This window comes from Abrus precatorius, unplaced genomic scaffold, assembly GCF_003935025.1.
Source record: "Abrus precatorius isolate BTA unplaced genomic scaffold, Abrus_2018 Scaffold3, whole genome shotgun sequence".
NCBI classification, from domain to species: domain Eukaryota; kingdom Viridiplantae; phylum Streptophyta; class Magnoliopsida; order Fabales; family Fabaceae; genus Abrus; species Abrus precatorius.
The window spans coordinates 16,963,388-16,977,240 of NW_020874373.1; the positions used below are offsets into that span (position 1 = coordinate 16,963,388).

The 13,853-nt window shown below is 29.5% G+C and overlaps 1 protein-coding gene across 2 annotated transcripts; it reads left to right on the forward strand.

Annotated features, from left to right (window-relative positions):
• The first annotated feature begins 9,280 nt into the window (after positions 1-9,280).
• On the forward strand, positions 9,281-13,044 carry LOC113861409 (transcription factor ICE1-like). 2 transcript variants are annotated; one of them, XR_003504216.1, is made up of 5 exons: positions 9,281-10,291; positions 10,640-10,864; positions 12,200-12,370; positions 12,465-12,552; positions 12,740-12,770. XR_003504216.1 is itself a non-coding variant. In XM_027494211.1 (5 exons), exons 1-5 carry the CDS (start codon positions 9,428-9,430, stop codon positions 12,890-12,892), a joined length of 1,347 nt encoding a protein of 448 aa, XP_027350012.1. In that variant the 5' UTR covers positions 9,281-9,427; the 3' UTR covers positions 12,893-13,044. The 2 variants fall into 2 exon arrangements, 1 of the variants encoding a protein (XP_027350012.1); XM_027494211.1 differs by lacking the exon at positions 12,465-12,552 and adding an exon at positions 12,879-13,044 and having other exon boundaries at positions 12,740-12,812.
• The last annotated feature ends 809 nt before the right edge of the window (positions 13,045-13,853 follow it).

Sequence of the window (13,853 nt, forward strand, 5' to 3'; positions counted from 1 at the left end):
TTTTAACTGATGCAAGAATTATAATTATCCTCTTGAGTTGATTGAGAGCTGTTTACCTGTAATTCCTTAGGCAAGTAAATCTGTTCATTGAATCCTAATCCCTAATTCCTTAGGATAATTACGAAATTCAATAGAATCGTGAGGAACAATTATCAACTCATATGAAAACTAATTAAGTATGCCCAATTTCCCAATTGTGACAAATTCTAATCTGTTCTATCTCTAATCGCAAACAATCCCCAATCTTCCAATTGTAAAATTGCTCAAAGAATAATCATTATAAACAGAGATAAAACACTGAAATAATTAAAATTACTTAACAGCAATGGAAAGGGTTCAGAACATATAATCCTGAATACTACATCAATCCTCTAACACAAAGGAATTTAGTTATGCATAATGTAAAAATAAAAACCGAAAATCAGATGATGAAGCAATTGATCTCATCCAAGTAATCTCCTCGTCCCCTCGTTCTTTTGTTATTCTCCTCTTATTTATATGTTAACAGTTGTAACTTATCGAACCGCAGGCATGGAAAAATCCACAACCTGCCTGTGGAATCCTCTGGCTTGACTTTTCAATTTCTGGCACCTTTCCACAGGCATGGAAAAATCCACAGCCTGCTTGTGGATGTTTCTGAGCGATCCACAATTTAGTTTTGGAATCTTCTGATTTTAATTCTTCGCTCTGTCTTTTTTCCAACTTGATACTTGCTCCCTCCAAACCATAATTTAAGCACCTAAAACACTTACTTACAAGAAAAAACAAGCAAACCAACTGTGTAATCTGAAACAAAGATAATGCATGATAAAATCAACCAAACAATGCAATAATGTATGCAAATGGCCTAAACTAAACATGAATGAAAATACAATTTATACACACATCAAAATCTAAGGCTACTCTCACTTTTGCAGATGACCAATTCCAAATTAGGTGGGTTCCTTCTCCTTTTCAACAACTGAAACTTTATATTGATGATGATGTCTCCTTTTCTTCTTTGCTGGCCATTGTGGCCTCATCCACAATGATGAAGGGTAGTTTGCTACTGGTTTCTTCTCAAGCTTGGAAGTTTGCTCTCCTATTGCAGCTAAATTGTGGGGCATATATTTTAGCCTTTAGCTGGTCATTCAAAAAGATATTTCTACTATTTGAATTGAGAGTTATTCTAAATAGGTCATATCCTTAGTTCTTACTATCCAAAACTATTTTCATACTTTGTATTATTTAATTCATAGCATTAGGCAATTGCTTAAGAGCATAAAATTTATTAGATTTAGTCATATGTGAAGGGAGGCTAATTGTTGTGCTAATATGCTTGCTAAAATAGGTCTTGAGATGTGCATTCATTTCTCTTGTTTTAATAGAACTTCTTTATGTATTTGACCCTTATTAAATTTGGACTCTCCAGATATGTACACTGATCAATTAGATTTTTATAACATTATTTTCTCTAATTCCTAGCTCATTAATCCTCTTTTGTGCCTAATTGGTTGAATTGGATCATTTTATGATGTTTGAATTTTATTTGGACTTTATTTAATTTTTTCAGTATTTGGCAAATTCTGATACTGTTTTGGTTTTTGGACCATATCTTGAGTGTTAGAACTCCTTTAATTGTGATTCTTGATTTGTAGGAAAGCTAAGATAAAGGTGCACAATTCCTATGAGAGTTCAGAAACCAATTTCGATGATAAGAAGCTGAAACTGGGCCTGGAAAAAGTCGAAACGCTGCAGTCGCGGATCCTGAGCAAGGTGCAGTATTTGGGCCATATCTCAGTCCACAGATGTCCGATTAAGACCATTCCAGTGGCGTTTTGAAGCTAACATCCAAGGATACAATTGTCCTTCAGGCCACGAACCAAAAAGAGGCCGTTTTCATAGCTAAAAAAAAAGGAACAAAGTGACGAACAGAATTTTTGAATTTTGAATTTTGAATTTTAAGTTGTTTTTGGCTCATCTCCTCTCTTCTTCTTCTCTCTTCTCTTTCTCATTTTTTTTTCTCCCCTTTTACGACTTGTTTCCCTCCATCCATGGAGGATTAGATTTCCATCTAGTCCAAGGATTGAAAAAGGACTGAGACACTCTTGAGGATCGGTTTTGCAATTTATTCAACAACAAATTCGGTTTCATCTCTTCCTTCTTTCTCCTTTTGCTAATTATGATTTTGAATTGAAGTTCTTCATTTGGATTGATAATTGTGCAGTTGTTTGATTACATATTATTTGATTGATGTATGTAATTAATTCTTGAAGGAGTGTGAATTAGATTTTCAGGTTTGAGATCTAAGATTAATGGCATTGGTGAATTAAATTAACACAAATCGATTAGGTTCTAGAAGTTTCTGAACTTTGAGCGAATTGTGTGTTAATCGAATGCATGAGGGTTCTTGTGTAAATGCTTAATTTGAATTGAGGTTTCATTCGAATTTAATGTTAATAACTAATTTGTAGGTTGATGCATCTTCTTGGAATCCGGTGATAGAGTGGTCGTAGTTCTTCTAAATTCTTGGATTAGAGTTTTTAATTATTTTTAACGTTTGATTCTAATTAGTTATTCTATAAATCAAACTCCCTCTAAAAATTTTATAATCGTATAACGTTATCATTGTTGGGAGATGACTCAGATTGCACCACTTACTACATAATTTTTATGCAATTCAATTTTTATTAATTTGTTCCGACACTCGCGATCATACACCTCCAAAGTGAAGTCCTAATCTTTGTATTTTTAAAAGTTTAGCCCCTTTTTGTTAACAAAACATAAAAAAAGTCTTATATCTTAAATTTATAGTTATTAATAATATATTAATATTTGATATTAATTAAAAAATATTTTAACACTATAAAAAATTATTATTTTAAATTATTTACTTTTATTAAAAATTTATCATTTTATATTTATTATTCACAATTATAAAATCAAGTTAAAATATTTTAAATTATTAGTAAAAATAAATTTATTATATATATAATTATTTTTAAAAATAATTATTATTAAAGTATATATTTATTTTAAAATAAAATTGCATTTGGCGTTGACTTGCCTCTTGCATGCAATGCAAGTTGTGTATTTTCTGTATATACCTTTTGTGCATGTGAGACACGTGTGTTGTCAAGATCGCTATGGTCATATGGCAGGAGATTATGTCCGAAGCTGTACTTTTCATTTCTTTTATTATTTTTTTTCAGACAAAACTGTTCTTAATAGCAGTATGGTAGAAACTGGACCCAAAAACCTAAGCTGGCTACGAACTGAAGGCAGATAACTTTGCAGGATAAAAGAAAGAATATTTTTATTGTTTTTAAGATCTTTAAGTAAAGATTTTGGTGGCCGATATCATCATATTATGCATTGAAAATATATTTTTTCAAATCTTATCATGCATTGAAATTTATGAAATAAATATCTTTTAAATCATATTAAAGTGTAACTATTAATATTATATATAACTTTAAATATTATAGATCTTAATAATAATAAATTTTACTGTATAATAATAAATAAATATAATTGATTTTATTTTAATTATATAATTTTACTTTTTATTTTTTAATTATACCTTAAAGGCATAGATTATAATTAAAAAATTAACGCAAAGATATAAGACTTGATGTGCATTTATGTGCCTTATATGTATGTAGTTAATTTATTTAACCGAAAATTTATGTTTAAACTTTGTTACATGTAAATTTCTCTTGATCTTGAGTTAACAGTAGTTACAAACCCATAAATAAGGGTTAGTCTTGAACCTTTAAGACTTAAAGATTTCTGACATTAAACAAAGGAATTGATCATCATTTTTAAATAGAAATTAATATTATGATAGTGTAAAAACATTTTAAATTATCATTTAATTATATATTATTATATTAAAATTTATTAATTTATGTAATAATAAATAAATAAAAATGTTAACTTTAACTTTTATGATTAAATTTAAATAACTAATAATAATAAAATTATATTAAATTTCTGAATATAACTTTAATATAATAAACATGTTTTTACTTTATAAAATTTTTTATTTTGATATTCTTAAATTCAATTGTGATTTATAAAACTCATATAAAAAGTATATCTATGATGAATTCTAATTAGCTGGCAATATAAAAAAATTTTACACTGAGAGTGTATAAAAATTAAAATTATTTGATAAAGTAAGCATTAAATAAAAAAAATATACCTATTTAATATCTTATAATATAAAAAAATTTATCAATTTTTATATTTATTAATTAAAAAGTTTGTAGGCATAAAAAAAGGAAGATTAAGAAATTTTTAAAGATAAATGATATATCCCTTTTATAAAATTTTAACAACATTTTTAATATTTTAAAAAAATATAAAAATAAAACTAAATAATTAATATCTTATAAATATAAAAGAAATATTGTATATTATATCTATTTAGTAATTAAGAGATTATTTTTAAAATGTTGAAACACAATTTGAAATAGAAAATCCTAAATTGATGGCACAAGCCAATGCGATTTGATGTAGTCGTTTCAACTTTCTTAACTATAAACTTTTAATGTCTTAGAAATTTGATTAAAAAACTGCAAGGTTAGTTTGCATATACATGGAGAGAGGGACAAGTAGAAGGGAGATATAGCAAGCATTGAACAAGGGGGAATTGAAAAGTTAGGATGAGAGTTTCAAGTTTGATTGAAGAGTAGGTGTGAATGATAAAACGAGGGGTAAAAAAGGTCACGAGAAGCTTGCTTTTTTTCTTTTTTTTTCCAAAAATTTATTCCAGACTCCACTTTGAATAATGCTTGGTTCAAATTACAACTTGAGTTTCAGCTTCTTTATTCAAGCCCACCATAACCCTATGCTAGGATAAACTAACTTGATAAATGATGATATAATATGGCTTTGTAAATATATATGTTATTATTGGTTTGACTTTTACCTGTATTAATTATTTAAAATTCACTTGTAAGGAAAAATCAAATTAAATCTTTGAATTTATTTAATAGTAAAAAAAAGAGATATGAAAAAAAGAGAATAAATAGCAACTCTTGATATATCTATAACATGCATGCAATTTATGGACTTGGCGCCTCAATGAAAGAAACTAGTACTAAGTGTATATTTTGAAAACAATAATAATAATAATAAGATAGAGAAAAAAATTGCTCTATAAAAAATATTATTTGTAGTGGATACATTTCCTACCTTTTCCCTTTCTGATCCCCAAGAGTAAATCCTGTACATCTATCCTGCACCATGAATAATTGAATACATGCATGTATGTCAGAGATCATTCAAAATATAAACTAATCAAAACAAATTATAAGGACATGTAACAAGCTTGTGATTTCATTAAAGAGTGGCTGCTGGTGCTGCTTAATTTGATCTTCTGGTTTCAATTTCTTGTCAACAACCACTGTGGCTCATGGAAATACCACTTGTTCAAAATCCATAACAATGTTGTATTTTATGATTTAACGTTGACAACTTATTAGATATTTCATCAACTATTCTTACACCATAAATTAAATTTTTCTTTAAAAAAATGATAATCATAACAATACTGTATGTTAATTTATTTAAGATTGAAAAACTTTTAATAAAATACTATGATTTTACGAGTAGTTTAATTGCTATCATTTGTAAATTTTGCTTAGATAGTTTTATTTTCACATTAACATATCTTACTATGGTATTGCATCGTTGGGATTTGTTTTTGAATGCTTAAGAATGAAGGAGGGACTTCTTCATTTATGGTTATGGGAGGTCTGAAAATATTTTCATACAGACAAATATCGTATTCCACTTTAAATGGAGAACTATATCTAAGAAAATGTTTCATAAACATTAAAGTGGGACAATTTTTCTCTTAATTAATTTTTTTAAATATATATTTAAAAATTGAAAATTAAAAATTATCTGTAATATTATATATAACATTAGTTGTTTATGTTTAAGTAATGAAACTTTATTACTTATATTGCATATTTGTATGAAATTGAATAATATTTTACATATTTGGGCTTCTTTTTTTAGAACAACATATTATATTTTATAACTTTTTTGTGTATGTCTAAGAATCACTATAAAAATAATTCATTTATTAATAAAATTTTATTAGATTAGTATTCATTAATATAGTTTTTCACTAAAATTAAAAAATTATTAATAAAGACATTTTATGTTTTTATTAATAATATGATATATTATACTGATAAATAATTTTTATTAATATTAAGCATTAATATATACTATCAATAACAGATATTAGTAAATTATATTATTGGTTAATATAAAACAAAAGTTTTTATGAATTATTTAATTTTTATTAGATAACATTATTCTAGTAAAATTTATCTTAATATTTATTAAATTTTATTTGTTAATAAACAACCATTTTTATATAATAAATTCATGTTAACATTATAGCATAACAAAAAAGGAGTCTTTTTTCCTAACTCGTGACTAAACCTAAGCATTTACAATGAATAATTGTTTATAAATTAATAAATTATTAATTAAGTGTTTATTTTATATTTTTATATAATAATGTATATCATAAGTATATATATAATATGAAATTACATGAAAATAAACCAAAAAATATATATTAAAATTATAAGTTATTTGTATAAACTTGCATGAATTATTTTAATTACTTGCTATTCTGGAGCTTTATACAAGTTAAAACTAAATATGCTCATACTATTGATGAGAAGTACTTATTTTACTTAACAATTTTCATGTATGTAATCTGTCTTTATATTAACTTATTTTATGTTGATCACATAAAATTCCATTAATTAATAAATAAAAACATCCAAGTTTAAGATAGTTTTTATTGGTATGGTATTTATCTAACAAAAAGAATTGTATAAATTTTTAAAATATTATACTGACAAAAAAGATCTTATACCAAAAAATAATTTAGTTAATAAAAATTAATATATATTATCAATATATCAAGTGTTGGTACAATACATAATTTGTTAATATAAATATTGTCTATATTAATAATTTAGTTTTTGTTAGCTAAATATTATACTAACAAAAGTTAATTATCTTAACAATTGATCATTTTTGGATGGTAATAAATGACAATATAAGTAAATGTTTATTAAAGACTAAATTAGTTCAAGCATATGGTAGATTCTTTATACATGTCTTGGTTGATAAATAAAAGGGTGGATGGATCCTATTTAGCAGTACAGAATCTGGGAGTTAAATATTGTAGAAAAAAAGGGAGAAATTTGTATTATTATGAATAAATAATTTTAATTTTTTAAAATAGAAAATAAATAAATAACCAAAATAATTAAACATAATTCCCATGACATACCCTAACAAAAAAAAAAAGACATTGGAGTGAAGTGGACCAGGAAGCAACTACTTGTACCTTGAAAAAGTAAAACTGCACTGAAGAAGGTTAGTGGCAAAGTCTGCATTGGCAAGTAATCCTTATTGTTGCTTTCTTTCCGGTTATGCGTGTGAACTTTAACGCTCTAATGGCCGTTTCAGAGAACCTCTGATATGTGTACGTTGGATATTTAAACAGATATTTAAACATTGGATCTCATTGAATGCTATCACTCTCTTAAGTTAATTTTGGTTTAGACTTCAAATTTGAAATTCTGACGTAAGAAACGAGTTACATTATTTATACATGTTTGTAAAACATTTTTTTTAAATTATTAATATTTATCTCTTTATCAAATCACTCATTTTATTTTCTTTTATTTTTTTTAGTTTTCTATCTCTCATTATTGGATATTTTTTTGTACAATTTTATTATGCAATTTATTTTTAAATTATACATATTAAAAGTGAGATATAATAATTAATACAACGAGTTAATTTTTAAATTAAAATTTTAAAAGATTACTGTTAGATCACAATATTCTTTTAAATTTATCTATCAAATATCGTGTGAAAGATGTAAAAGCGTTATTATTTTCATTGTTATGGATACGAAAAAGGGGTGAGATTTTTTTTTAATAATTGTACTGAAAAAGATAAGTTCTGAGTAATATTAAGTATTTGGATTGTGAAGAGAAATAAAAGATGTAAACTTTTATTGTTATCTGTAATGTTATAAATGCTTATTGTTTTTATTTATAATTTTTATTTTAATCTTTTTTTTTTTGTTATCCATTTTTATTTTAATCTTTAACTTTTATTATTTTTAATTAATATTTAAAAGTAACGAAAATTACATTTGATAAGGTTCTAAACTAAAATACCAAGTCAAGACTGCTAGCAGTTACAGTCTGATCACTGATAATACGATGTTAAGAGTTAAAGGGATGGATTCCATTCTATCTTAGTGCGTGTAAATAAAGCAATAGTCTCATAAAATATTTTTTGAATTAATTTTTATAAAAAAATTGTCAATTTTATTTTTTTTTAAAATGGTTCTTATTATTAATTAATATAGTATCATTAAGTCTAAGTTAATATTATTTAACATAATACTGGTAACATGAAATGCCAGGCACAGATGTGATAAAACTTAAAAAAATATTTTTTAAAAAATATTTTTAAAATTACTTTTTATTAAAATTGTTTGTTTTTAATTCTGTAAATATTTTTTTTATTAAATCTTATTATTATCTAAAGTTAAAATGTTATTTTTTGTTAAAAAAATTTAAAATAGTTAAAAGTTGTATTTTATAAAATAAGAAGGCTTATTTTATTATTCTCATGAAATATGAATGTTTATTCTTAATAAGTTCGTTTCATATTAAATATAAGAATATGAACTATTTTTTTTTACACAGTTAAATTAGGAAAGTTTGAAACGTGATTATCAGATTTTAAATAGGAAAATACTTTTGACATTCAATATAATGATAAAAAAAATCTTAAAAAATTAAAATAATAAAGACTATTTCAATATTAATTAAAATTAAAATTTTACAAAAATTTATAAGGGTTATTTATAAAAATTATATATTTTTAAGGATTATTTATTAATTTAAGCTTAAAAATATTATTTTGATGATTTTTTGGAAAAAAAATCTTTAGTTGTAACTGTAAACTGAACGTATAAAAGTTTTTGTTAATCTTAGTTGTTGAACTGATTTTAATTCAACATTTATAAATAAAATGTTTTTATAAAAAAATGCATTAAAGTTATAAAAATATAATAATTATTTATAATAAAATTTTATTATTATTAATTATTTATATTTAATCTGGGTCGAGATAAAACATAAAAAAGAGGATAGTTGGGTGGGAATAAAATATCAAGAGGGACAGAGGCAGACAGACACACATGGATAAACCACACCCTACCAGCCGTTTCCCTCTCCATTCATTTTTTGGACACAGTAAACTTAACGTTCCAAACTCTGAATTTCCCTTTTCTCTGCATCTTTCTTGGCCCAAATGAGGTTCTGAATCTGACCCCAAAACCAAACAAAAAGCTCCTCGCTTTTCCCCCTTTTCTCTCATGGAGAGATACACGCTACCCTTACCCCTTCCTTCACTTCCATGGATGGAACCTCAACTTGAAGAAGAAGAGGAAGAAGAAGAAGCAGCGTCGTGGACCGCACCCTACTCCGAACCTAATCACGACCAACACCACATTGCCATTTCCATGCCTGCCCCTCTCACTTCCTTTAAATCCATGCTTCAACAGCCCCAACCTCCACCCGAACCTCAACCTCACTGCTACTTCAACTCTTCCATTAGCAACCCCTTTGTTCCTAACCCAACAACAACAACCACACCAACCGATAACTTCCTCATGCACCCTCACAGCATCAACATCGACTCTTTCCCTCTCGACCCCTCTCCCTCCCTCCCTTTCTTCAACACCAACACTTTTGACTCCGGCTTCGATTTGGGCCTCGAAGCTGGCTTTTTACCCGGGAACCACTCCTCCAATTCCCCTCTCTTCATGGGCTTTTCTCCGGCCCATACGGGCTCCGAGTTCGGAGAACTCGGAGCCCTCATTCCGAGCAGAGCCAAGGCTCTCAAGCCCTTGGAGGCGCCGCAACCGACGCTGTTCCAGAAGCGGCGAGGTTCGGTGGAGATTCCGGGCTTGGAGACTGTGAGGAGGAAGGGGAGGGAATGGGAAGAAGGGGAAGGCGAAGAAGGTAATAGCATTGACGTTGATGCTTATGATTCTGATGACCAAATTGAGAATGGGAATGGTTTGAATCCGAGTGACACTGTCACTGTTACTGGTGGAGATCACAAGGGGAAGAAGAAGGGCCTACCCGCCAAAAATCTCATGGCTGAGAGGCGCCGTAGGAAGAAGCTCAATGATAGGTTGTACATGCTTAGGTCTGTTGTGCCCAAGATTAGCAAGGTATGAAAAAGTATTCTGGTTTTTGTAAATGCATATATATTTTTAACTTTTTCCGTTGTGGTGTTACGGAGTTACTTACTGATTCTGTAATATATAATTCGAAATATCATGAATTATGTATTTTTATTCTTTCTCTTCCAGAAAAAAGTTTCAAGCTTTTTGTAACTTGTTTATGTTTGGAGGGAATCTGGTGTGTAGTTCTGTATTCATGGCAATTTTAATGAATCTTTACTTTTGTAGTTTAGAGTAACGTGTTAGTGTGATTTTTGCCACTGACTAGTTTATTAGCGTTAACAAGGCACTTGTGTTTGGAATTGTATATGCTTATGTGATTTTGTTTGTTTGTAGATGGATAGGGCCTCGATACTTGGGGATGCAATTGACTACTTGAAGGAGCTATTGCAGCGGATTAATGATCTTCATAATGAGCTAGAGTCGACTCCACCTGGCTCATTGCTGCCAGCTTCTTCAAGCTTTCACCCTTTGACACCCACTCCACCAACCCTTCCTTGCCGGGTCAAGGAGGAACTATATCCTGGCTCCCTGCCAAGTCCTAAAAACCAAGCTGCCAAGGTATCTTAGATTTATTGATTTGGTTGCAAAATTGTTGTTTATACGAATGCCAAAATTGCAGTTTGTTTTATGCAGACCATGTAAATTATGTCACAATTGATACTTTGAGAAAGATAACCCAGCAAAATAGTTTGAATGATTGCAATCCTACACAACAAGCCCTAAATTTTTTCAAATTTTCTTTAAAGAAAACACAGCATTTGTAAGCTTCAAACAGCAAGAATAACCTCAAAGTTCCTTGGAAATTATGGCTGGAATTAGACCTATTATGTGGATTGGCTTACCCAGACAAATTCCTTTGGTTGGGCCATACTGGCCTGACAAAAAAGCCTCAAAATAGTCTGTCTCAAGGATTATGTGGGCTGGCCAAACAGGCAAGCACGCTGGGCTGGGCCAATTTAGATGGAAAAGATCAAGCTGGTCTGACTCAGATCAAAATTCGTTTGTTAGTCAAGCAAATTACGGGTTTGGTTTAGCTTATTTTAGAGAAGTAATAATATTTTCTGGCTTCCTGACAGTGCTTTCGGAAAAACAAAAATGCTTTTGTTTTCCAGAAAAAAAAAAACTCAATGGCACCGTGTGATTTATGTAGCCAACCTTATCTAGTGGAATAAGACTCTTGTTGTTGTTGTTTCCAAAAATAGTTGTTCCATTAACCTACCAAATGGGCTGATTAGTTGAGGTAGTCCCAAAGTTATATGGTATACCTATTGTTGGAATGTTCTAAACTGAATCAAGATAGAATTGATTTGAAACTACATGAATTGGTTCTTTCATAGCATTTGTGTTTTTTTTTTTTTTGGACATACTTGTACCAATTGGTATTTGCACTCTTAACAAATCAATCTGATATCGACAAATCTCAGATTTTTGTAATTGTATTACAAAATGAGCTTGTAAGTTATAAGTGGTCTTGATGGCATGGTGTGGATCTGCAAATTTTATGATTGATCCTAATATTAAAACTGGTATAGTAGGAAAAAGAATAGGACAATACTTCAATTGCAGTAATGAAAGTAGAGAAAATTAATTTACACCTCTCCTCATGCCTCCAGAACCCTTCTTCAATGTCCTGCTGCACTTGTATTTCAGTTAGACTCCTACTTCTATTTGCTGACAGACTTCCCCGACATATTTCCACTACTGCTCCTTCTGGATCTGGTAAACCTGAAGTGGAGGCCCACCAGATCCAGAATTTGTATTCCAATAAGTGTATTAGTCCACACTAATGATTGCCAACTAGTTTTGATATCAATTTTTATGATCGCTGAATATATTTGCATGGTAATCAAGGAAATTGTTTTAACTTGACTATATTGTTTCTGAAATTTATAGGTGGAAGTTAGAGTAAGGGAAGGGAGAGCTGTCAACATTCATATGTTTTGTACCCGCCGACCAGGTCTTTTGCTTTCTACCATGAGGGCTCTGGATAACCTTGGATTGGATGTTCAGCAGGCTGTCATTAGTTGTTTCAATGGCTTTGCTTTAGATGTGTTCAGAGCTGAGGTATAACTCTTTCACCGGTGCCAAGTTTCACTTGAACATATATATTTTTAATTTGCCTTGATTTTCATTATTGATGCTTGTCATGAAATGAAAGAAACTTGATAGCAGAACAGAATAGTTGGTTAAGACGCAGGCATGATACCTGAGCTTGAGAACCCAATCCCACTTATCAAATACATAAGGTGTGCATTAGATGAGAGGGACCTGAGTTTTAGCGCAGACCTTAGTTAGAAGTGCGAAGATTAACTTTAGACTTGAAGGGTGTTTGCTCTGAAGTTTCTGGCATTTCACTTTTGGGCATACCAATCATTAGCTTTATAGCGTCTGAAGTTATGACTTTGATATATATTCTTTCTTGTTTCTTACCAGCAATGCAGAGAAGGCCAGGATGTCCTCCCTGAGCAAATTAAAGCTGTGCTCTTGGATTCAGCAGGATTCCATGGTACGATGTAATTGAAGTGCTTGATAAATGCTACCCTTATAGAGGTACTAACTGTAGTTGCTGTAGCTTGCAGTTTGTAAATGCATTGCTTCTTGTTCCCCTTTGTAAAGGCCTTCCTGTTTAGGCCCAGATCAGAAAATAGGTTAGCTAATCTGTAGGTTGAGGAGTTAGCTTTGATATTTTTCTCAATCGTGCGCCTTTGACAAAACTGAACTTATGTTGTTAACTTTATTTTTAAGTGATGGAATAAATTGTTCTATTTCTTTTCATTCCCAATCTAGTTCCTTGCGTATTTATCTTGAATGTGATGCCACTCGGTACAGTCTTAAAGGTTTTGGGAGCAAAAATCGGGACTAGAATTGAAAAATCAGTACAGTTCAATGCATGGAGTAAAAATCCACTCACCTAAAATTTAAGTAGTCCTCGTAATCTGGCCCTTTCAAAGTTAAAACTAATTGATAGTTATATAGCAAGTTCTTTAACGCATTGTGGCAGAAAAATATTGGTTGTGAATATAATTCTGCCATGCATGGGTTTTATTCTTTTGGGCTACCGAGGCTTTCACTTTCTAAAAGATTGAATCAAATCAATTGGTTTGAGTTCAATAAGTATGACTAAAACTCTTCTTTGTACGCCATCCCGCTGGCTCTTATGATGCCTACTTGTTCCTTACTTTCTAATTAACGGTTTAGTAGTAATAAACTTGTTCTATCTGTAGTTTCTTTAAACTTGTTACACGGACAGTGAAATGGGATTTCAAAGAAAATGTAAAACGGTAAAAGCCAGAAAAAGAACACTATTAATGCATCACATAACGAAGGCATCGTTCAATTGAGTTAATTTATCAATATTATATATGAAGACACCACTTGTTATTGCAAGGAAATGAGAATTTTTTTCTATGGTCTCGAAACACCATGATCTCAACCAATAATAACACAACACATGCATTTTTTGGAAAAAAGTAGACCACATGTCTTCAAATCACTTAAAAATTTCTCGCGAGAGAATACTAACCCTTGTATTTCTCTCATATTCGAA

What these genes read in the sequence shown, in the direction of transcription:
- LOC113861409 (XM_027494211.1), top strand. Translation starts at nt 9,428, where the DNA reads ATGGAGAGATACACGCTACCCTTACCCCTTCCTTCACTTCCATGGATG. An exon ending in CTAAAAACCAAGCTGCCAAG is followed by an intron (nt 10,865 to 12,199) that starts GTATCTTAGATT and finishes TGAAATTTATAG; the next exon opens with GTGGAAGTTAGAGTAAGGGA. An exon ending in TAGATGTGTTCAGAGCTGAG is followed by an intron (nt 12,371 to 12,739) that starts GTATAACTCTTT and finishes GTTTCTTACCAG; the next exon opens with CAATGCAGAGAAGGCCAGGA.